The sequence below is a fragment of the Hippopotamus amphibius genome, chromosome 15, assembly GCF_030028045.1.
Source record: "Hippopotamus amphibius kiboko isolate mHipAmp2 chromosome 15, mHipAmp2.hap2, whole genome shotgun sequence".
NCBI classification, from domain to species: Eukaryota; Metazoa; Chordata; class Mammalia; order Artiodactyla; family Hippopotamidae; genus Hippopotamus; species Hippopotamus amphibius.
In genome coordinates, this window is record NC_080200.1 from 5,975,222 (window position 1) to 5,999,340 (window position 24,119).

General features: G+C 47.2%; 1 protein-coding gene across 5 annotated transcripts in view; it reads right to left on the bottom strand.

The window, feature by feature from the left end:
- Positions 1–23,577, bottom strand: part of INSR (insulin receptor) — a 138,072-nt gene extending 114,495 nt beyond the window's left edge. For 3 of the 5 annotated variants that reach the window (XR_009049127.1, XM_057708133.1, XM_057708130.1), the window contains exons 1-2: positions 23,065–23,576; positions 5,594–6,145 (exon numbers count right to left, since the gene is read on the bottom strand). Coding sequence is in view for 4 of the 5 variants with exons in the window: in XM_057708133.1 (XP_057564116.1) it covers positions 5,594–6,145; positions 23,065–23,167 (655 nt within the window). In the remaining variant the exon portion in view is untranslated. Of the gene's footprint in view, positions 1–5,593; positions 6,146–23,064 lie in introns of all 5 variants that reach the window. The other 2 variants (XM_057708134.1, XM_057708132.1) reach the window with 1 other exon arrangement.
- Positions 23,578–24,119: the final 542 nt, after the last annotated feature.

Sequence of the window (24,119 nt, forward strand, 5' to 3'; positions counted from 1 at the left end):
GCACTGTTTACAATAACCAGGACATGGAAGCAACCTAAATGCCCATCAATGGAGGAATGGATAAAGAAGATGTGGGATATATATACAACAGAAAACTACTCAGCCATAAAAAAGAATGATATAATGTCATTTGCAGCAACATGGATGCACTTAGAGATTGACATACTGAGTGAAGTCAGTCAGACAAAGACAAATATTATATGATATCACTTATATGTGGAATCTAAAGAAATGATATGAATGAACCTATTTACAAAACAGAAATAGAGTCACAGATGTGGAAAACAAACTTATGGTTACCAAGGGGGAATGGGGGTGGGAGGGATAAATTGGGAGATTGGGATCGACATATACACACTACTATATATAAAATACATAACGAATAAAAACCTACTGTATAGCACAGGGAACTCTACTCAATACTGTGTAATGACCTAGATGGGAACAGAATCTAAAAAAGAGTGGATATGTGGATAGGTGTAACTGAATCACTTTGCTGTATAGCAGAAACTAACACAACATTGTAAATCAAGTACACTCCAATAAAAATTAATTTAAAAAGACAGGATGAGAAGGGTTATAAGAATAGGTAGCCAGAATGTTGGCAGGGGCAAATTCTAGGGCGTCTCCCCACCCCAGACTTCTCTGTTACCTGCAGCTCCCCAACTTTCCACAAAGAGCACAGGGAAGCACAATGGTTAAGAGCTCAGATTCTCAGCCAGAATACCTGGGTTTGGGGTTCAAATCCCAGCTCTACTACTCACTAGCGATGTGACCCGGGGGCAAGTGGCTGAACCTCCTGGGGCCTCACCTGTAAGGAGGAATTGCTGGGAGAACTTGCTGCAGGATCATAAGCAAAGCAATTAGAACAGTGTCTGGCACGAAAGAAGCATTTGCTGTCGAGAAGATTCTGATTATTACAGTATCAAAGGCAACGCTAAAAAAAAAAAATGAAAGAAGGGGAAAACGGAAAAGTTTCAATCTGACACTCAAACCTCGGCCTAAAAGCAAACCCTTCAAAAGCACTGTGCACGCATTTAAATAGGTAGTGTTTAATATAACTAGAGCAAAAAATAATAATAATAAAAAAATATATAACTAGAGCACCTCAACTTTCAGAGACTCTGGAGCACGATGGAAACGCAAACTCAGGAAGGAAGGCTCGCCTCCCTCTGCCTTCTGCTCCTGCTTTCCTGCCGATGTCCGTATGTGGCATTGCTGACCAGTTTCCTGGCACCCGGTGTGCCCCAGACTCACCCACCCCTCTGACTGGCAGCGAGCAGCTGGGGTGGCCTCCCAGAAAAAAAAAAATGCCAACGGGTTTGGCTGGAGCAGCTGGTCAAGCAAGCTCTGTGGTTTCTGCCCCGCCCCCCCCAAAAAAAGCCCAGATCTTGGGGTCTGCAGAGCCTCGGGAGCTGAAGCACCAGGTAGGCAGAGTGATCTTCCCTCTGGGGCTGTAGGTCCAAGCGCTCAGCTCTCATCAGCAGGTCACATAATGGGCTTTCCTCTGCCTGCCCCGAGACCAAAGTCAGAAATGGAGCCAAGCTTTGACAGACACTTACTCGGTGGCTGGTCTGCCCAGAAAGGGTGGTGGACTCATGGCGCCTAGGAGAAACTTCCAGGACATTCGCAAAGTGCCAGGGGCTGGGATAAGTGTACCCTGTGTATCATTTCATTTAACCCCCAAAACTGCAACCCTGACAAGCAGGTGCTGTAAGTATCCTCACTCTTCAGATGGGGAAACGCAGCCTTGGTCCAGCTCATGAGCCGTGAATGGCAAAACAGGACTCCAAACAATTCTTGTACCACTTGGAGACGGGTCCAGCGAGGCTGACCTTCGGGGTCATAATGACACACCCATGTGAGGGGAGGGGAGATATTTTCTGACCCTGAAACTAGTTTAGGGCTTCACCCCATCCTTTAACCCACAGCTCCCCCTCTTGCAACTCTCCCTACAAGTGCATTCAGTCACATATTCAATGTCTGTGAAGGTCCTCTCCAAGGAGGCAAGGGCTGGTCCCTCCTGTGGCCCCGAGGACCCCACTATCTGGCACAGAGTAAGTTGAAAATAACACATTTTGTGACACAGCTCACACAGACTCTATCCCCACTCTGCTCATCCAGGGCTCCTTGCATTTGGCCTCTGTTAGCATCTCCACCCCAAATACACAGAGAGAGTGATGGAGAGGAAGCATCTCAAGACACACACCACAACTATAGAAAGTCTGCATGCAGCAACAAAAACCCAATGCAGCCAAAAATAAAATAAATAAATAAATAATAAAATAAATCTTTAAAAAGATAAAAGCCAGAAATGTACACCCATTAGTCACAACAAAAAGGTGGAAACAACCCAAGTGTCTGTTGATAGATGAATAGATAAACAAAACACAATGGTATATTATTCAGCCCTAAAAAGGTAGGAGATGCTGACACCTGCTACACCATGGATGAACCCTGAGAATACCATATTCAGTGAAATAAGCCAGACACAAAAGAACAAATACTATATGATTCCACTTACACAAGGTCCCTAGAGGAGTCAAATTCATAGAGACAGAAAGTAGGATGGTGGGGACCAGAGGCTGGGGGAGGGGGTAGGGAGTCCATGTTTCATGGGGACAGAGGTTCAGTTAGGGAAGATGAGAAAGTTCTGGAGATGGAGGGTGAGGATGGTTGCACAACAGTGTGAATGTACTTAATGCCAGTGAGCTGTGCATTTCAAATGGTTAAGATGGTAAACTTTATGTTATGTGTATTTTACCACAAAAAGAAATTTTACCACAAAAAGAAACTGAAGGGAAAAAAGCCAGAGCTGAGTTGTACTTGACAGACAAGAGTGCAGGTTCAAAAAGCAATCATTTCTTGACATCTATGACCACGACAGGACAATGCTTCTCCTAGAGACACCACCACTGATTACAAACCAGGAGCAAACATCAACGCCAGATGCCAGGAACAGGTACTCGGCAGGTCTCAGCTGCAGCCGTAGGTGCAAAGCCACACCTTCTCCAGTGATGAAACCCCCAGTGCTGGAAAAACAAGCCCTGCTCTCAAAAGCACAAGATTGAAAAAAAAAAAAAACTGCTCAAAACATCAGGGACGTTTTTGCAGATAATACCATCCTGGATATTTTGACTAAAACGGGTACAGAAATAAATCCACAAAGGAATATCTTAAATTATATTTCAAGACACATGAGCCCGAAGTATTTCAAACAAGAATCTGCATTTGGGAAATGGAACATTGAGATAAAAGAGTGTTCACTGTTTTCCCTGGTGCCCCAGCTAGACGTAGGCTCCTCCGTTTCTAAACAGTTGGGGGCACCCCACACAATACACACACACAAACACACACACACAATTTTTGTGTCTCAGACGCAGTGCAAACCCCAGCCATCTTTTAGTAGCTGTGTGGCCTTCGGCAAGTTAAGTAACCTCTCTGGTCTCTAACATAAGGATAATGGAGCTCCCGTTGCAGCCTCTCCTCCCCTCACCATCAGAGAACACCACCCCCTCACCTCCAAATTCATCTAAATGGTCTCTACCACCCAGCTTATTCACCCACACCCCGACCCCATCGCCGCCTTGAAGTATCCCTGTTCTACGAAATTCCAAACCCACGGGTGGTCCTCTACTTCCGCTAAGACTTTGTCCCAGCTTTGATCCTTCTTCTTGGTCATAGCTTGACTCCTCTGTGTCCCTGACCTACCGACGTTCTCAAGATTTTTCCACAGTATAATAACTATCATTCCCTCCTCCCTGTACAAACCACCAGATTCTCATTTCCTGCACCGAGCCAAGAGAGGTCTCCACTCTCTCACCGCCTGTTTGCTCCCATCCAGCATTCCCAGCATGGACGGATGCCTCCCCAGAGCTCAAAGGAGTCCTCCCTGCTGAGTCTATGGATTCTACTCAGGACTCATCCTGTGTGGCTTCCCCACAGCTTTGGGCTCAAGTAAGAAAACCCTCCTTTCTCCCTTCCCTTATCTTTTGTGATACAACCCTTAAGCCACCCACTCACTTTCTCCTGCTTCCATCTCATGTTTGCTAATTCTTCCTAGGGAATTTCACAACGTGTGAAACAGTCAATAAAACAATAAAGAAGCAACGAATGTGTGTGTGGAACTAGCCTTCCTGGATATCAAAACATTATAAAACTACAGGGATTAGGACAGTAACAGCCCCAGTGTGAGAAAAAGCAGATGGATTTCTGGATGCCCAGAAATGGACCCCAAATCAATGATGAAGGGGTAAATTTCTGCATTAAATGGGGTTGAGACCCCAGCTAGTTATTTGGGAGAAAACAAATACCCTTTTTAATCATGCATGCAAACAGGTCCCAAATGCCCAGGACAAAAAAAAAAAAAAAAATTAATGACAATAAAGTTACGATAGAAAATTTGAAGGAAAAAAATTGTTCATTTTGTAGATAGAACGGCACTTTCTAAGCAAAATAATGAAAGGCATGCAAAAATCCAGCTCCGAACTCCATAAACATTTTAAACTTTTCTGGCAACTGACAGAGTAAGTTCATCACGGAAAAAAACATCCGAAAACGTAATTGGCAAAGAGTTAACAGTGTCTTTGCTATGAAAACCACGTGCAGATTAATATTTAAAAAAGCACTAAGGTACTAAAAGATAAATGGACAAAGGATACGATCAGGAAGAGAAAATCAGAATGATAAATAAACATGTTTTAAAACGTTCAACCCTAATGGCAATCAAAGAAATGCAAATAGAAAAAAAATGACAACACACCAGCTCCTCCCTCCAGTAACTTATGAAAGATTTTTCAAACAACACTCAACGCTCGCCAAGGTATTCCCTCTCAGCCAATGCTAGCAGGAGTGCCTGTTGGTACAACATTTCCGGAAAGCCATTTGGCAATCGGTATCAAGAAACTTTGACCCAGAAACTTCTCTTCTGGAAAAGCAAAACCCAAAGGGGGGGAAAAAACGGTTCAATAAAGCTTCATCACCAAAATGTCCATCCCTCTTTGTGAAAACTGGAAATAATCTAAATGCCCAATGACAGGGAACATGAACTAAATTCAGACACAACAGAGCCACTAGCAGGAATTACCCCCCAATAACTGTAGAATAAGGGTGGCTGTTTTGCTTTTATCCTTTACACATTTCTTTTCCTAAATGTCTGCCACGAGCAATCTTACTTCTAGAATCAGATAAGAAATACATCTGGTTTTTTGCTTTTGTTTTTTTGCTTGTTTTGTTTTTTTTTTACCATAACGGCCATTCCCACCTGCTCTCTCAAGCAAGAGGTACATTCAACCTTCTAGCTCAGGAGTTGGCAAAATCCGGCCCACCACCTGGTTTTGTAAATAAAGTTTTATTGAAACACAGCCACGCTCACTTGTTTACTGCCGGTTGTTGCCGGGTGGCTGCTTTCCTGCTCTAATGGCAGGGCTGTTTTTTTCCAAGGGAGACCTTACAGACTGCAAAGTTTAATGTTTTTATTATCTGAGCTTTTGCAAAGCTGGTTTGCCACCACCTGAGCTAGTGAATGTCTCCGGCTTCTCTCTAATGAACGAGCCACGAGAAACTGGCTTAGAACCCGAGAACCCCGACATACCTTTCTGGCAGTGGCTGTGCGTCCAACACCGCTCCACAAATTGCCCGTTGATGACGGTGGCAGGGCAGTTGGTCTTGCCCTTCGCGGTGCCTGGACAAATGTCCCCACACTCCTCATTGTCGTCTTTGTTCAGCACGATGTAATTGTCCTCCACGGAATCCAGGATGCGAGACCAGTCGATGGTGGCCAGGTAGCAGAGTTCATTGTTCTTCTCGATGCGGACGGAGCCCCGGGTAATGTTCATCAAGTTGTAGAGGCCAAGTTCCTTCAGGTGAACCATCTCGAAGATGACCAGCGCGTAGTTAAAGAAGAGGCGCGAGCCCCGGATGACCGTGAGGTTGGGGAACAGGTCCTTCAGGCTCTCCAGCCCGTAGACCCGGAAGAGCAGCAAGTAATCAGTTATCATGATAAGCTTGGGGAAACTGAGGTCTCGGAAGTCCTCAGGTTTCGTTTTGAACATCAACAGGATCTGCAAATGTCCTTCGATGACCGAGCAGTTGGCCAGCTCGTGCAGCCGCGTAAGGTTATTCCGGATATCCATGCCGGGGCACACTAGAAGGGCAAACAAGCAGAGAGCAAGACAGGTGAGCAAACACCCCACGGATGGTTTAGAAGAATGAGTAGCAGGGCCAGCCACATAAGCATGTGACCTGGGCCCCACGCCCGCTCAGAAGAGCCCTGCCCTTTGCTTAATGCGCTTCCATCCGTCTTGAAATCCCTCGTCATTTTTGAGCGAAGGGCCCCAAGCTTTTATTCTGCACCGGGCCCTGCAAATTCTATAGTCAGCCCCAATCAGTGGCTTTCTCTCTAAAGTGTCTGTGCCTAAGTAATTACTCTCGAAAGGCAAATAATATTACTAATAATAATTCCTTTGGCAGTACCTGTTAGAAGCCTTAAAATCATCACATCAAATATGATGCAATGGAGACACTGGGATTACAGAGGATTGAGTAATGCAGCAGGTGCGGAAGGGGAAAAGGGAGCCGTCCCCAGTGAGTCAACGTGGAAGATCTTCACGAAATAGATGTATGGGGATAAAGATGCCCACATCAGAAATGGGGCAAGGAGAGCTGACTGTTTTATCAATTCTTCCACTTTCCCGACTCTCCTTCCCAACCTGCCCACCTGGCAGGCAGCCAAGGTCTAATTACCTTTTACCTGGGTGGGGCAAGGGCATCCCAGAGTCTGATCTCCCCTGCACAAACACCCTGTGCATCCATTCTCCTGCAGGTGGTCCCTCCCTTGCTCTGATACCCTCTATGGCTCCCCATGACCCTGTACTTTCCTCTCACGGCCCTTGAGGTTCTGCTCCTCCATTCCCTGCACCATGTGAAACAGGCCTGTCCATTACTCTTCAGTTCCAAGGGGGCCTTCCAAGCCCTCCCTATAACATGACCTATGAAGAGGAGTGAGTGAAATAGTGCAAGCACCCAAGCAGTGGCTGGCACACAGTAGGTGCTCAGTTAATGTCAGCTACTTTGTTGTTTGTTTCTCCCAAACATACCACAGTGTCACCTCTAGGCTCTGTGTCCTCATTCCCCGACACTAGGGTGGGCAAATATTTTCTATAAAGGCTCAGATAGTCAACATGTTCAGCTTTGTGGTCAGTCTCTGTTTAGACTACTCCCCTCTGCCGTTATAGCTCAAAAGCAGCTAGAGACAGTGAGTGGCTATGGCTGTGTTCCAAGAAAACTTTATTATAAAAGGAGGCTGTGGGGAACTTCCCTGGTGGCACAGTGGTTAAGAATCTGCCTGCCAATGGAGGGTACACGGGTTCAATCCCTAGTCTAGGAAAATCCCACATGCCACGGAGCAACTAAACCCATGCGCCACAATTACTGAAACCCACATGCTCTAGGGCCTGTGAGCCACAACTACTGAGCCCGCCTGCTGCAACTACTGAAGCCTGCACGCCTAGAACCCATGCTCTGCAACAAGAGAAGCCATGGCAATGAGGAGCCTGTGCACCACAACGAAGAGTAGCCCCCGCTCACCGCAACTAGAGAAAGCACGCACGCAGCAATGAAGACCCAAGCAGCCAAAAATTTTTTTTAATTTTAATTTAAAAAAAAATTTTTAATTAAAATAATAAAAAATAAAAGCAGGCTGTGGGCTGATGTTTCCCCCTGGGGTGGTGGTTTGGTGACCCTTGCCTTTGTCCAATGAAGTGCAACAGAACTTCTGCAGTGATAGAGATGTTGTATATATGCACTGGCTACTATGGAAGCCACCAGCCATTTGTGGCTGCCAAGCACTTGAAATGTGGCTGATAGGAATTGAATATTTGATTTATTTTAGTTAGTGTAAATGGAAATAGATGCATGTAGCTAATGGCTACTGAACTGAACAGCTAGTAGCCCTAGCCCCTTTGACTGTCAAAGTCCTTTATACCTTAGCTCCCTATTTTGAAATCCAGCTCATCATCCTTCAAGATCCAGTTCAGATGCCACCTCCTCCAGGAAGCCTTCTCTGATTTCCTTTCTTCCATATACTTATTTGGATCTTTCCCTCCTCCTGTGTTTCTTATACTGGAGTTAACTTTCAGTTGAACTGAATTCTTTACACAGCCTCTCCTTGCCAAAACATAAACACACACATATACACTCACTCACTTGGAAGTTGGGAGGCAGCTTCAAGGGGACCAGGACAGCAGGTCCAGCCCCACACACTCATGCCACCCAAGTCCCAGTTCAGTCACATCAACAGCATCTACATACAGAGGTCTGGACAGGTACCACACCACTAACACCTCCCAACAAGCTCTATCCTCACCCCACAGATAAGAAAACTGGATCCCTAAGAGGCAAAGCCAATCAGGCAAGGACATACGACCCACCAGTAACATTCAGGGTTGCCAGACTTAGCAAATAAAAATGCAGGATGCCCAGTTAACTTTGAATTTCAGATGAACAACAAGTACATTTTAGGATAAGTATAACCCACACAATGTTTGAGACATACTTATCCTTAAAAATTACTCATTGTTGGGATTTCCCTGGTGGTGCAGTGCTTAAGAATCTGCCTGCCACACGGGGGGGACGGGGGGGATGGGATGAATTAGGAGATTGGGATTGCCATATATACATTACTAATAAGTATGCTTTAAATATATGCAGTTTACTGTATGTCAATTGTATCTCAATAAAAGTTCTTAAAGAAAAAAAAAATCTGCCTGCCAATGCAGGGGACAGTGGTTCGATCCCTGGTCCAGGAAGATCCCACATACTGAGGAGCAACTAAGCCCAAGCACCACAACTACTGAGCCTGTGTGCTGCAACTATTGAAAACCACAGGCCTAGAGCCCATGCTCTGCAACAAGAGAAGCCACTGCAATGAGAAGCCTGCACACTGCAATGAAGAGTAGCCCCCACTCTCTGCAACTAGAGAAAGCCTGTGCATAGCAACAAAGACCCAACACAGCCACCAAAAAAAAATTATTCATTGTTTATATTAAATTCAAATTTAATTTGGTGTCGTATCATAACTGGCAATATACAGCTTAGACTCGGCCACAGGTCTGAGCCTCTCAGGTCTGAACCTCACACTCCATGTTATACACACACACACACACAAAATTGTGAAATTAGTGCAAGTACAAAAAACACTAGCCCACCATCCTCCCCAAGCTGTGGAAGAACAAAAATCAGATATGAATATGCACTCAAAGATTAACCAGCTGTTGGCCATCAGGGAAATGTAAATCCAAACCACAATGAGATACCATTTCACTCCCACCAGCATGGCTAAAATTAAAAAGGCAGACAATAACAAGTGTTGGTGAGGATGCAGAGATATTAGAACCCTCATACATTACTGATGGGAATGGAAAACCGTACAGCTGCCATTATGGAAAATAGTCTAGCAGTCCCTCAAAAGGTTAAGCAAAGAGTTACCATATAACCCAGGAACTTCACTTCCAGGTGGATACCCAATAGCAATGAAAACCTAGGTCCACACAGAAATGTGTGTACAAATGCCCACAGCATCATTATTCATGATAGCCAAAAAGTGGAAACAAGCTAATGTCCATGAGCTGATAAACGAAATGTGGCACATCCATACAAAAGGAAGATTATTCAGCAGTAATAGAGGAGGAAGCACTGACACCTGCTACAAGATGACTGAACTTTGAAAACATCATGCTTCGTGAAAGAAGAGAGTCACAAAAGACCACACGTGGCATGAGGAGTGACAGCTAAAGAGCATGGGATTTCTTTTGGGGGGGGGATGAAAATGTTCCAAAATTGATCACAGTGATGGTGGCCCAGCTCTGTGAATGAACGTACTAACGTCCTAGGAACCACTAAATTGTAAACTTTAAATGGGTGAATTGAATTGTATGGTATTGAATTGGATCTCAGTAACGTTATTATTAAAAAAGTAAACGACTATAACTGTAGGGAACAACAAAGAACTGTTTGGTTTTTTTTTTTAATCTCCAATGACTCTAACTCAACTCATTAAAGCTGTATGTGTCCCTATTAGTCTAAGACAATAGAGCAATTTACTTCAGGGACAGAAAATACTCAGAGGATGTTAGAAATGGTGCCAGCAATAGATGTCGGACCTTGCACTGGCTTTTAATACCTCTGGGCGGGAAATGAAAGGTACTTCGGGTCCTTAGGAAGTGGCACCTGGTTAATCACCACTCTACGCACAGATAGGGAAGGACCATGAGGAAGACCATGACAATGACTGTGTGAAGCACTTGGCCATGTTCTGGCAGACACGTTCTCTTGATGAATTCTCAAAATAATCCCAGAGGAGAGGGATTAACGAAATGTGGTCCACACCCATTTTTGTGATGGGCACATCAAGACTCACGCAGGCTGAGTTTTAATGCGTAACGCTACCAATTCAACCCAGCAATTAAATGCAAAGTTTATGCTTGAACTATGTTACAGTTTCACCATCTTTGTTCTTTCAAAACCATACCTAATGAAAAAGCAGGTGAATGTGACTTCAATAAGGAAACAATGAAATAATGTTTATGCAGAGACAACCTGGAGGAAGCTTGTTAAAGACCTGTTTCTGGGGGCTTCCTAGGTGGCGCAGTGGTTAAGAATCCGCCTGCCAATGCAGAGGTCATGGGTTCAATCCCAGCTCCAGGAAGATCCCACATGCCGCGGAGCAACTAAGCCCATGTGCCCAAAAAAAAAAAAAAAAAAAAAGACCTGTTTCTGCTGTTGCAGGGATTGGAAGCGCTTCAAGGAATAGGACAGAGGCTGCCCTGGAGCTCACAGACTATGAGTTGCTATTAACTATCGAAATCAACTGAAAGTATAACTGAGGAGGATATCTTAGTTATTCAAGGACAGCTTCAGGGGCTAGAAGAGATCATGAGAACGAGCTGTTTGACTAAGTCCAGGACAATCAAGGAGGGCTTCTCGGAGGAAGTGACACCAGGACTAAAACCTACACAAACAGTGCAATAAGAATTATTCAGTTTTGCCCCGTTCATTGGAAGGTCAAGATCTATAGCTCGCTGCTACAGGTCACCAGGGCATGTAGGGTCTAGAGCAGCCTTATCTGATAGAAACATGATGCGAACCACACAGAATTTTAAATTTTCTCTAAAAAGGTAAAAAGAAAAAAAAAAGACAATGAAATTAAATATTCTTAATTGAATCCAATGTATCCCAAAACTTCACTTCAGCATGTAAGCAATACTAAAAAAATCTACAGGGTTTTTTTCACACTGTGCCTCCCAAACGCCATGTGTTTTATATACTTGCACCAGGTCTCTATTCAGATCCTTTATTTTGATCAGAAATAATCTGTATATGTAGATTTCACAAAATGAATCACTGAAAAGATAGGTTTTTTTGTATCCCAAAGTTGTTCCAAACAAAAGTTATTTGATAACAGAATCAAACATTGATTTTTTTGACATTTAATCAACTAAAGTTAAATAAGACTTTACATTTACATTTTTTACATTTAAATGAATTAAAGTTAAAGTAAAACCTCAGTTGCCCTGGCCACAATTTCAAGAGTGTCATGTGGACAGCAACTGCCATATTGGAGAGCCCAGCTATAGACCATTTCCATCAAAGCAGACCATTCTGTTGGACAGTGCTGGTCTACAAGATCCCCCTCAGCCAGAAGAATCTAAGAATTTTCCAGAAGGAGAGGAGACTGACATGAAAGCCATCTTGGAAAGTGTCCCCTCTCCCCTGGTCTTCTTTCTACCATGAAAACAGCGAAGAAGTACTGAGGAGCTGGAAGGGAGATATCTAGACAATTCCGAAACTCCTTTACAATGCTAAGAGTTATACTTTCTGCTCTCAAGCCTGAATGTATTCATTCCTTAGTCTCGACATTCTTCAAACGCTCCCTGGTGACCTATTATGGGGCCACACGTTCCTCTCTGCATTCTTTCCAGTCTTAACACGGCTTCTTCCAAAATTCAGGCGTCCTGGCCAACAAGCCTTGGGTTCGGGTATCAAGCCATCATCCACACCAGTTTCAGGGCACGCTACAAACCCAACACATCTGGCTTCCCACTCCAGTGTGGGTACCTGCCTGCTGCATAATCCGGAGCCACACACTCAACCTCCGTGTGCCTCAGTTTTCTTACCTGTAAATGATGATGAAGGCATGATGAAAGGTAAGTAGGAAGAACAGGTGAGAACCGGGGTCTGACCCCGCGTGTATATACGTGTGTGTGTGTGTGTGTGTGTGTGTGTGTGTGTGTGTGTGTATATATATATATGTTCTTCTAGATATATAAGTTCTCCACTCCAAGCTACATGGAACCAATTCCCAGATTTATTCCCTTCAGAAATTAGAACTTGGGCACACTGAGGTACCAGATACCCTTAAGATTCTCTGCCTGCCTGCAAGAATGGCCCCTAAAATTGACTTCAGCCAGGGACGTCCCTGGTAGTCCAGGGGTTAAGACTCCATGCTCCCAAGGCAGAGGGTGTGGGTTCGATTCCTGGTCCTGGGATGCCATGGGGCGTGGCCAAAAGATAAAGAACACACTGACTTCAGCCAGAGCGAATGAGATGGATTCCGCTGGAAACTGCTGGACACAGAAGGGCAGTAAATACCCCAAGGAGTGCAGGCAACAGGCAAACTGTCACCAAGACAGATTTTCTAGAAGAAGAAAGAAACTGAGCTCAGAGAGGAACATGTCCTCCTCAAGGTCACAAAGCAAAGATGTGACAGCTCTGGGACTTAAACCCAGTATATTCCTCTACTGGGGCCACCCTAACAAAGGACCACAGACCAGGTGGCTCAAACAAGATAAATTTATTTTCTCCCAATTCTGGAGGCTAGAAGTCCAAGATCAAGGTGTCAGCAAGATTGATTCCTTCTGAAGCCTCTTTCCTTGGCTTGTAGATAGCCATCTTCTCCCTGTGTCCTCACAGGATCTTCCCTCTGTGTGTGTCTGTGTCCTAATCGCCTCTTATAAGAACATCCGTCTTATTAAAGCCCACCCTAATTATCTCATTTTTACCTTGATTACCTCTTTAAAGACCCTATCTCTGGGACTTCCCTGGTGGTCCAGCAGTAAAGAATCTGCCTTCCAATGCAAGGGACATAGGTTCAATCCCTGGTCAGGGAACTAAGATCCCACATGCCACAGGGCACCTAAGCCCTCACAACTGAGCCCGCACACCACAACTACTGAGCTCGCACCTCAACGAGAGAGCCTGCGTGTCACAAACGACAGAGCCCATGCACCATGCAGCCTGCACGCCACAACAAGAGAGAGAAAACCCACATGCCACAACTAGAGAGAAGCCCGCGTGCTGCAATGAAAGATCCCACATGCCTCAATGACCATCCCACGTGCCACAACTAACACCTGATGCAGCTGAAAAATAAATAAATAGTAAATGTAATTAAAAAAAAAAAAAAGATCCTATCTCCAAAGACAGTCACATTCTGAGGTGTTAGGGTTAGGACTTCAATACATGAATTTGGGGAGGAGGGGAAGGACACAATTCAATCCATCACACATAGGTCCCTAGGACACCAGCAGCTGTGCCCCTAGCCATCACCCAGGGTTTCTCAACGTGTGCTCTGTGAACCACCAGCATCAGAATCACCTGGGGGGCGGGGGGGGTCAGATATATGTTAAAATGCAGATTCCTAGGCCTAGCTCTAGACAAAATGAATCAATGTCTCCGGGACCCAGGCCCAAGAATCTGCATTTTAAACGAGGTCCCCAAGGGTATGGTAGGGACTCAAGTAGGACAGACATACTCTTTACACAACCTGGGCCACCTCTCCAGCAGGGGTCCTCTCCAGCCCCCATGCTTCTGCCCCACCCACTTCTCTGAGCACTTTGCCCCAGGATCGATGCCTTCAGATGCCTTCTTTGGGGCTGTTAATTGTTGCTAGAGGGAACCCCATAAGCACGGTAGACCCCATGAAATTCAAATAACAGCTGGACCCACACCCATCTTATCTGCCTGAGTTCCTAGCTGCTGTGTTTTGGAGCCACTTCTGACCTCAGTTCTTGTCTTGATCAGCTTGGGCTGCCGCAACCAGATGCCACAGACCAGCTGGCTTAAACAACAGACATTTATTTCTCACAGCCCTAAAGCTGGACATTCCAGATCAAGGTAGCCAGCATGCTCAATTTCTGGTGAGACTCTCTCCCTGATTTGCAGATGGCTGCCTTCTCACTTGTCCTCACATGGTCTTTCCTTGGTGCACGCGTGCAGAAAAGGAGAGACCTGTTTCCTTCTTCTTTTAAGGCCACCAGTCCTATCGGTTGGGGCCATCCTCTTATGACCTCATTTAACCTTAATTACTTCCTAAAAGCTCTCTCTCCAAATATAGTCACGTCAGGGGTTAAGGTTTCAACCCATGAATGGGGAGGAGGGAGGTGGCCATTCAGACCATAGCAGTTCTTTTTCAGCCAAACCTTCTGCTCCTGACTTCAAGCCATCTCATCTTCTCCAGGACCTGCGCCCTCTGGGCTAGACTTTGCTTCCTGCTTTGGGAAAACATGTATCAAGCCCTTCTCCAACCCACGCTTACAGTATGGTTTCATTTACCCATGGAGTCAATGTGTCACAAGGATGCACCTCCAATGTGCAGACCAATGTCTATGGGGACCCAGACAGACACACCCTGTCTGTACTGAAAGGGAAGGAGAATGGGGTGGATGATGAAGCCAGAGAGGGGAGGAAGGAGGCCTCTGACCCAGTTCCGTAAGGAAGAAGCAGGCATCCATGGGTGAAAAGGGTGCTTGGGGCACAGAAAGCAAATGCAAGCATGTGAAAGAAGAGGGAACCCCAAGGAACCGCAGTCATGAGCTTGGGGAAGTGTGACTGCACAGCACACAGCTGAGGCTAGGCTCAGCTGTGGAGTGGATTGAGCTGGCAGCTAGAGAAGGACCAAAGCAGGAAGTAGAAAAAAATATCTCTGGCAACAGGAAAGAGAAGGTACTGGATGAGGCACTCTGGAACCACCTCTATGGTGTGGTCTAGGGGGCCTGTCATGGGGGTGGGTACAAGGAATTAGCATCAATGGGACTTGGTCCCCAGGGAGATGGAGGAGAGCACAGATAAGTGAGGGATGGTTGTTGGTGAATCTGGAGAGGACCAGATAGGACCAGTTTAGGGTGGCAAGGACAACAGGCTCAGTTTTGGGCACGTTGAGTCTGTAGTGGCTTTCGGATGCGCTCGGATGTGGGTCCAGTGGGCGCTGAGAAGATGTGGACCTGGAGCTTGGGAAGAGGGGCAGATGCTGGCAGAAGTGATGCTAGTAGGTGATAAAACCAGCAGAAGAAAAGGATGGGCGGGGGGTGGGGGGCGTCTAGAGAGCACAATATTTAAGGCCAGGGAATCAGAAAGAGGACCAAAAACCCACAGTCACCCTGACGCCAACAGCTTCTACAAGCCTGTCTGAAAGCTCTGGAACATCTAGGCTAATTCCTCCAGTCAATTCCATAGTTCTGTAATTCCCAGGACATCACCTATCAGAGCACAACTCTATAAGGGGCTTCCATGCCATTTCAGCAGTCCTACCTCCTCGTGTATACAGATAAAGACAGACAGTGCCAGGGAAGACACCAGAAAGAAAACCAAGAGACGTCCTTCAAGAACAAAAAAGTAGCAAATTTCTTCAATACAATGTCATAGAATGATATAATTAGGCAGGAATCTCAGAACTCTCCCCTTTTCTAATCTTCTGCAAGGAAACAGGATATATCTTTGAAAACAGATTAGCAACAAGAAATCATAGAAAGGCCATCAGAAAACAGGTGGAGCCCAGCTCTCTTTATCCCTTTGTGTCCAATCACTACCTTTTTCTGCACTGTTAGCAACCGCAGTTTTTGGAAAGTACCTATGTTTCCCACATTCCCGCAAAGGCAGAGTAGAGAAGCAAGAATCTCCTGATAACAGGCTGCTCTTCCTGCACACAAAACAGAAGCTACCCTATAAACCTGATGGGACACCAGACCCTTAAGGAATTGAAAAAAAAAATTTAGATTTGAAATCAAATTTTAATTCTTTTCTAAAACCCCTGAAAGCCACTGGGGCACTCCCTGGCACCAGGGTCAGCAGAACATGGGAGACGCCTCCTTGAAACACAGGTAGGGGTTCTGTGCCATCTCGTGAACTTTCTAAGAGGTAACTAAGGATTTGTGCCCAGATGAAAATATGACAAAAAGAGCATATGCCTTCGAAAGGATTCTACAAACCCAATTTCACAAATTTTAAACCACAATGATAGGAAACCACCTACAGCAGATTCTCTTTGTTTATGGAAGTTATTTTCTACAAAGTTCTCAAGAACACTAATTCGCCAGTCAATCAATACTGTAACCTTGTTGTATGTGTGTTTCTGTTTAAAAACACCTTACTTAATATACATTATTGACTCACTAAACAATGTAGCTCATGCCTGAGCAAAGCTTATCCAGCAAATATATTGCTGTTTTCTGCGTAAAGTACATCACAGCCTTCTTGTTCTTAGGACCCTAGACAGCACTTCAGAACTATGCATGAGGACCATGGCAAACAAAATCACCATCAAAAAGCACAAGAAAGTGTGAAAAACATGGCACTAAATACATGACAAAAAAAAGCACATTTGTTGGGAACCCTCCTACACTGTTGGTGGGAATGTAAACTGGTGCAGCCACTATGGAGAACAATACAGAGGTTGATTAAAGAACTTAAAATAGAGTTACCATGTGATCCCGCAATCCCACTCCTGGGCATATACCTGGAGAAAACTCTAATTCAAAAGATATATGGGGGCTTCCCTAGTGGCATAGTGGTTAAGAATCCGCCTGCCAATGCAGGGGACATGGGTTCGATCCCTCGTCCAGGAAGAGCCCACATGCCGCGGAGCAACTAAGCCCGTGAGCCACAACTATTGAGCCTACGTGCCACAACTATGGACGCCTGCGTACCTAGAGCCTGTGCTCCTCAACAAGAGAAGCCACCGCACTGAGAAGCCTGTGCACCGCAGCGAAGAGTAGCCCCTGCTCACTGCAGCTAGAGAATGCCTGCACAGCAACGAAGACTCAATGCAGCCAATAAAATAAATTTATTTTTTTTAAAAAGATACATGCATCCCAATGTTCACAACAGCACTATTTAGAATAGCCAAGACATGGAAACAACCTAAATGTCCATCAACAGATGAATTCATAAAGAAGATATGGTACATATATACAATGGAATATATTACTCAGACATTAAAAAAAAGAATGAAATAAGGCCATTTGCAGAAACATGAATGGACCTAGAGATTACCATACTAAGTGAAGTAAGGCAAAGACAAATATCATATGATACCGCTTTTATGTGGAATCGAAAAAAAAAAGTGATACAAGCAAATTTACATACAAAACAGAAACAGACTCACACACTGAAAACAAAGTTACAGTTACCAAAGGGAAGGTGGGGGGTGATAAATTAGGAGCTTGGGACTTACAGATACACACTACTGTATATAAAATAAACAACAAGGACCTACTATATAGCACAGGGAACTATATTCAATATCTTTCAATAATCTACAATGGAAAAGAATCTGAAAAAGAGTATATACACATATGTATAACTGCATTATTTTGCTGTACACCAGAAACTAACCCAAAATTGTAAACCAACTATACCTCAATTAAAACAATTTTTAAAGGATATTTATTTTAATCCTTGGGGATTTATGAATTCACAACAGGAGAGATCAGCAAGAAGGCAAGACGTCACCTTATTTGATCTGAGCTGGAACATGCGTGTCAGCGGCCAACGTTTTGCCACTTGGTGCATGTCCAGGAATAATCATTAAAGCGGTGAGTATTTATTTTGGAGTTACAAATAAATTTTAGCAAATAGGTGAATTCACTAAAATGGAATCCAGGAATAATGAGAATCTCATGAGTACTTAAGTTTTCAACATTAAGACTATTGATCCAATGATATTTTTTAAAGTCTAGAGAAAACTATAGGGATGGAAAAGAATCAGTATTGCCAGGGGCTCAAGGTGGGGATGGTACAGCAATAAAGGGGTGTCCAAAAGGTGTTTGGGCGGTAACGGATGGGACACATCTCTATTCCGACTGCGGGGACGGCCACACAACTCTGTGCAGGGGTTAAAATGCAAACACTGTGCACCAAAAACAAATGTCAATTTTACTGTATGACCATTTTAAAAATAAAAATGTTTAAAGATACACATCAAATTGATAGCGTAGTCATCTCCCAGGACAGAAATGCAATGGTTTTAGGGACAGAGGGGGGCTTTTGTTTTTTTCTCTCTATACTTTCATAATTGTCGTTTTTTTGTTTTGTTTGCAATGAGAATGCACTACCTGTTCTTATTTTAATTTAAAAACCATAAATACGGAGGTTTTTTTTAATTTTTTGGTGTGGGCCCTTTTTAAAGTCTTTATTGAATGTGTTACAATATTGCTTCTGTTTTATGTTTTGGTTTTTTGGCTGCAAGGCATGTGGGATCTCAGTTCCCCAACCATGGATCAAACCCATGTCCCCCTGCATTGGAAGGGGAAGTCTTAACCACTGGACCACCAGGGAAGTCCCATCAATACGATTTTTAAGCCACTCCCAACGTGTTCTTAATAGAAATTGACATAAGGGGGGCCTCAAGAGAACATCTCATAGCAGATACCACTTTCTTTTTGGTACAAGAGACAAAGTCAATAGCACAGAATCCTCATTCAATGCCAAGAAGACAGTTTAAACAAATAAATCCAAAGATCACATACATACACACAACATGCACACCCACGGAGGGAACATCACTGTTATTTTCTCACCATCGAAACCCACACATTCAGCACAGCAAATGGTATCGATTTCTTTGATACAACTTGCTCTGTAAAGGGGAAAACACAGCATTCCCTGGGCATTTCATTTAACTTGATTCATTCAAGGTTGTCCCAGGGACCACACAAGTTACGAGGCATGTCATCATGATCCTCAAGGAGTTCCTTCTAAATCAGGAGTCGGCAAACTTTCTCTGGAAAGGGGCCAAGTGTAAACACTGTTAGCAGCCACGCGATCACAACTATTCAACTCTGCCCTCAGAGCACAGAAGCAGCCACAGATGATGCATGAACGAACGGGCATGGCTGCGTGCCAATAAAACTTTATTTACAAAAAAAACAGGCGTGGGCGGGCAGGATTTGGCCCCTGTTCTAGATAAAGACTTTGACCGCATTTACATTAAAAAGTGACGGAGGGAGAGAGTCAAGAGTAGGGAATGGCCCTCTGTGAAAAAGGGACTAATATCTTAGCCCAGGAAAGGAGCAAAAGAAAGAGAGAGGATGAGAGAAGTCAGGTGCTGGTGAAAACTCACCAGGAGACTGCACCTTCCAGTGGGAGGCAAAACCCAGAGAAGGCAACTGGAGTGAGGCTGTGACTGAGAGGTGAGGGGTGACCTTCTCTAGGGCCATGGCGAAGTCATGCAGACACAAGCCAGATGCTTTGGGCAGAGCAGTGGGTGAAAGATGAGACAGCAAGGGTGGTGAGGGCCCCTAGAGGGGAGGCTTGGCAGGAGGAGGTGAGAGCTAGGTGGTGGGTAGTGGGGACCTGGGGAGTATTGAGTATTGTTTATAGGCTGAAAAGAAAAAGGCTTCTGGGGCTTCCCTGGTGGCACAGTGGTTGGGAATCCGCCTGCCGATGCACGGGACATGGGTTCAGTCCCTGGGCCGGGAAGATCCCACATGCCTCGGAGCAATTAAGCCCACGTGCCACAACTTCTGAGCCTGTGCTCTAGAGCCCGGGAGCCACAACTATTGAGCCCATGAGCCCCAGCTACTGAAGCCCGTGCACCTAGAGCCCGTGCTCCACGACAAGAGAAGCCGCCACAATGAGAACGCCCACGCACCACAACAAAGCGTAGCCCCCGTTCTCAGCAACTAGAGAAAGCCTGCTCGCAGCAAGAAAGACCCAATGCAGCCAATTAAAGGGAGGGAGGGAGGGGGGGAGAGAGAGAGAGAGAAAAGGAAGGAAGGAAGGAAGGAAGGAAGGAAGGAAGGAAGGAAGGAAGGAAGGAAGGAAGGAAGGAAGGAAGGAAGGAAGGAAAAGAAAAAGAAAGAGGCTCCTGGGTGGATGGAGATCCCTGAACAAACAGAGGGGAGGGAGCAGAGGACCCGGGTGGGTAAGTGTCCTAGACAAGGAAAAAGTTACCTCCCCAAATGCAGTGATTCTCAACTCAGGATGGTTGGCAATGTCTGGAGCCACTTTTGGTGATCATGACTTGGAGAGGGGAATTGCTACTAGCATCTAGAGACCAGGGATGGTGTTCAACATCTTAAAATACACAGGACAGCCCCCTGCCACCAAGAACTATCCAACCCCATTTGTCGAGAGCACAGAAGTCGAGAGGTAGGTCCTGCTCTAACCAAAAAAGAAAGGAAGTCAACGATGGAGTGGAATGAGGCTGGGACCCCACACGGCTCACCCCAGTGACCTCTATGAGTGAGTGCGGCAGGGGCGAGGGGCGAGTCGCCAGGTGGGAAGCAAAGACGAGGAAGAACCCCGAGGAGGTGACCCAGCAAACGTAAGTTCTTCTCTGAGAGTCCTGGTGCCCACAAGAGAACATACAAGAGGAACATCCAGTGCGGCTCTGAAAGCAACATCTCACACCTCAACTAACCAACTCACTGGACTCCCCCCACCACACACAAAAAAACTCTGTGGGTTTTCATTGTAATTAACCCCACTTTGCCGTCATTCTCTCCCTTCGCAATGCCCTGGGGGTCATCTCGGACCAGAGTAGGTCAACCGGAGGAGAAATGGAAGGGAAAGTCATTGCCCAGTTCAGCCAACCCACAGAGACTCCACGGGGGGTCTGAGGTGGGCTGGCACATACCATGTGACATCTCTGAGAGAGTCCTCAGTCCTTACAAATCCCAGTGATTTCCCTCCATCCCACCCCCACCCCCACCCCCAGCCAAAATGCCATATTGGTTGCTGTTGGAGATAAGAGATCTGGAAAGTTTCCTGTCCCTCCTCAAACCTCCAAAGGGCATCACATGTCATTTATTCAATAGTATTTTGTTAACCTTTACCAGAGGGGTTGGGGTGGGGAGGCTCCGACTCCAAAGAAGAACCTTTTTATTAAGAAACCTTTTATTAACAAACCGGGGTTCCAATCTCAGCGCTGCCACCCCGTCACAGTTCCTCACCTTCCAAATGGACAACAAACCTCACCTCAGAGCCCTGTGCTGAGGGTTCACCGAGATTACTTCTGCAAAGTGTATAAACAGCGCCTGCCGAGTGTTTGCTTATATTCTTGTTAGTTAGGTGTTATCTGGAGAATAAAGGAGCCATGACTTAGACTCCTGGAGAGGACAGGAAAGATAGGAGCTGAATCTAAAACAAACATTTACTAAACACCTACTAGGTGCCGGGGAGAGCTCTAAGCTCTGGAAACGTGGCCGTGAACCAAAGAAACAGAAGGCTCTACCCTCATGGAAACTGTAAACACATAAGAAGCAGAAATCCATCTCCTGACCCCTGAAAGCCCAGGCACACATCCACCATTAATTACCAAAGCTACCAGGAACAGAGGAGCAGGGAACCGCACATACACACGGGAAAGCCTGACACAGGTCTAACAACTGGTCTCAGATTTTTCAAATAAGAACCTAAACCAACTGCCACCTTCCTTCATGGAGCACCCACTATACACCAGGCACTCGGGTGCTTGGAGACATTCCCTAATTGGCAAAGATGTTCAGCAAACCCGGTTTGTCAACTCTGGAGTCTGCGTGTGTGTGCACTTTCTCACACACCTTGCTCACCATCAGGGAACTCAGGAGTTTCTGTTCCTTCCCTCCCTGACCCCTTCCTCCTCATGCATGATTTCCTTTTATGGAGAAATCTGAAGAAGTAACCCAACAGATGTTTTCAAAGCAGGACCTCAGCCATCACGGTGGGAAACCCCAGCTATATTCTCTTAAAGGATTCTTCTGTCCTTGACCTGCAGTCAGAAAGACCTGCTGTCAAGCTCAAGAAGGATGGTGGCATTTGCCTCCAGCGGCTGCCAGCACAAGAACACTCAAGAGGGAGGTTTGGGGGACTGAGCTGACCACAGGTTAGAGACCTCCTCCAGTTGACAGGTAAAAAGGCCGAGGAGGGAAGTTATCTGGGGGACATGGGGCGTAGGGAGCAGTCCAAAGCCTTGGCCTCTAACACCGCTGGAGAGGTTCGTTTTCCCTCTGGCACTGACTTGGGGAAAGTGAGTTATATGTCCCTCCTGAGCCTCAGTTTACTCCTCTATGAAACGGGCCAACAACAGTATCGGCCTCGAGGGGCCGCCGTGAAGGTCCAGAGGGATGAGACCGACAACCCCGAGGCATTTGGTGACACTATAATAATCATAAAAGCCGACACTGCGCCTACAACTGCGTTGTTGCCAAGGCGCTAGAGTTTGCCTCCCGACATCTGGAAACAGAACCCAAGAGTGTAAACATGGACCTGAAGTCAGGGGTAGCCATGGGTCTAGACACCAGGAAGAGAGGGATGGATTCTACAGTTCCCCACCCCGGGCAGCGACACCTGCCTGCAGGGACCCCAAGGGACCCTCCCCCCATCCGTCACCCTCGACTCTGGCTCCAAACCGTCTGTGTCCCGGGCATTTGGCTGTCCGAGAGTGTCCAGTGACCCCACTTCTCGGAGGCGACCCAGAGAGGACGCGTGCCCCATCTCCGGAGCCAGCTGGGCTCGGAGCGGTCCAGGCACGGGTCCGAGGAGCGCTCGGGAGAGGCGCCCGCGGAGGAGCAGACACTGAGGCAGGGTTCCTCCAGCCCGGGGCCCGCACGCGGGGCGTGGAGCCGCGAGACCAGGCGGGCAAAGGCCAAGGTCAGAGGCTTTCCGTCCCCGTCGAGCCTGGAGCGACCGTCCCGGCCACCCGCCCTCCCACGGAGGAGGGCTCGCGGTCCATAGCGGGGGTTCCATTTTGGCAAAGGGTCCCCTCCCCACCGCGCTGCTCCCCGCCCACTCCTGGACCCCCAGACTCACCCTCTCCAGGGTACAGGTGGCCCGCGGCGCCGCCCACCAGCAGCGCGGCAACGGCCACCAGCAGCGGCACGGCCGCCGCCCCCCGCGCGCCCCCGGCGCTCATGGCTGCGGGAGCGCGGGGTCCCGGAGGATCAGAGCGCGCGGCGCCGGCCCGCGGGGTGCATGCTCCAAAGCGGCCGCCCGAGAGGCGCTGGGGGCCGCGCGTCCTCCTCTTCCACGCCGGCGGCACACGGGCCGCAGCCTCCGCCCGGGAGGGCCCTGGAAACAGCCCCCGGAGAGGCGCGCGGCCTCCGCCGCTGCGAATCCGGCAGCGCGGCCCGATGGAGGCGGCCCCGGCTCCGGGCCACCACGGCCCGGGCACCGTCCCGAGATCTCAGGGCCCGGAGCCCCACGCTGCGCCCCTGCCTCCCGGCTCTCGGCCCCGGGCGCTCCTGGGCTCCAACCTTCGGACGCGCGAACAAACGGACGCGCAGACAAACGGACGTGCGGACAGGCGGGCGGGCACCTGGGCTGGCGGGTGGCGGGCGGGCGGCGGGAGCGAGGGCTGCTCGGCCCGTAAACAACGCGGCCCGTCAGCTGGGCCCCGTGCGGGCCGCGGGAAAAAGCGGCGCGGATTCGGATTCGGAAGGGACTGGCGCCCGGGAGAGGCCCGAGAGGGGAGGGAGGTCGAGCAGGGGGAGGCCCCGCCCCGCCCCGCCCCGCCCCGCCCGCCAGCCTCCCTGTCCCGGGCCCCGCTCTTTAGGCCCCTGGCGCGCCCTAGCCGAGGGGGCGCCGCAGATCCCTGCCCAGCCGAAGCGCCCGGTGTAGCCCCGCGACTCTCGTCTCCGAGTCTGGGGACGCCCCAGATGCCCGACCCAGGCAGACGGATCCCGTGTTTCACGTTTAGCTGTTTTGTTCATCGTGGACTTTGAAAAATTCATTTTGATGTTTTTAAAACGTTGCATTAAAATATCGTGTATCTTGGTTCCTCGGTTTTTTGGTACTCCTTTAAACGTGGCGCTCGCCTCCCCCCTCATCCCAGTCCTGCCAGCGAGTCTGGTCCTCGAGCGCGCGGA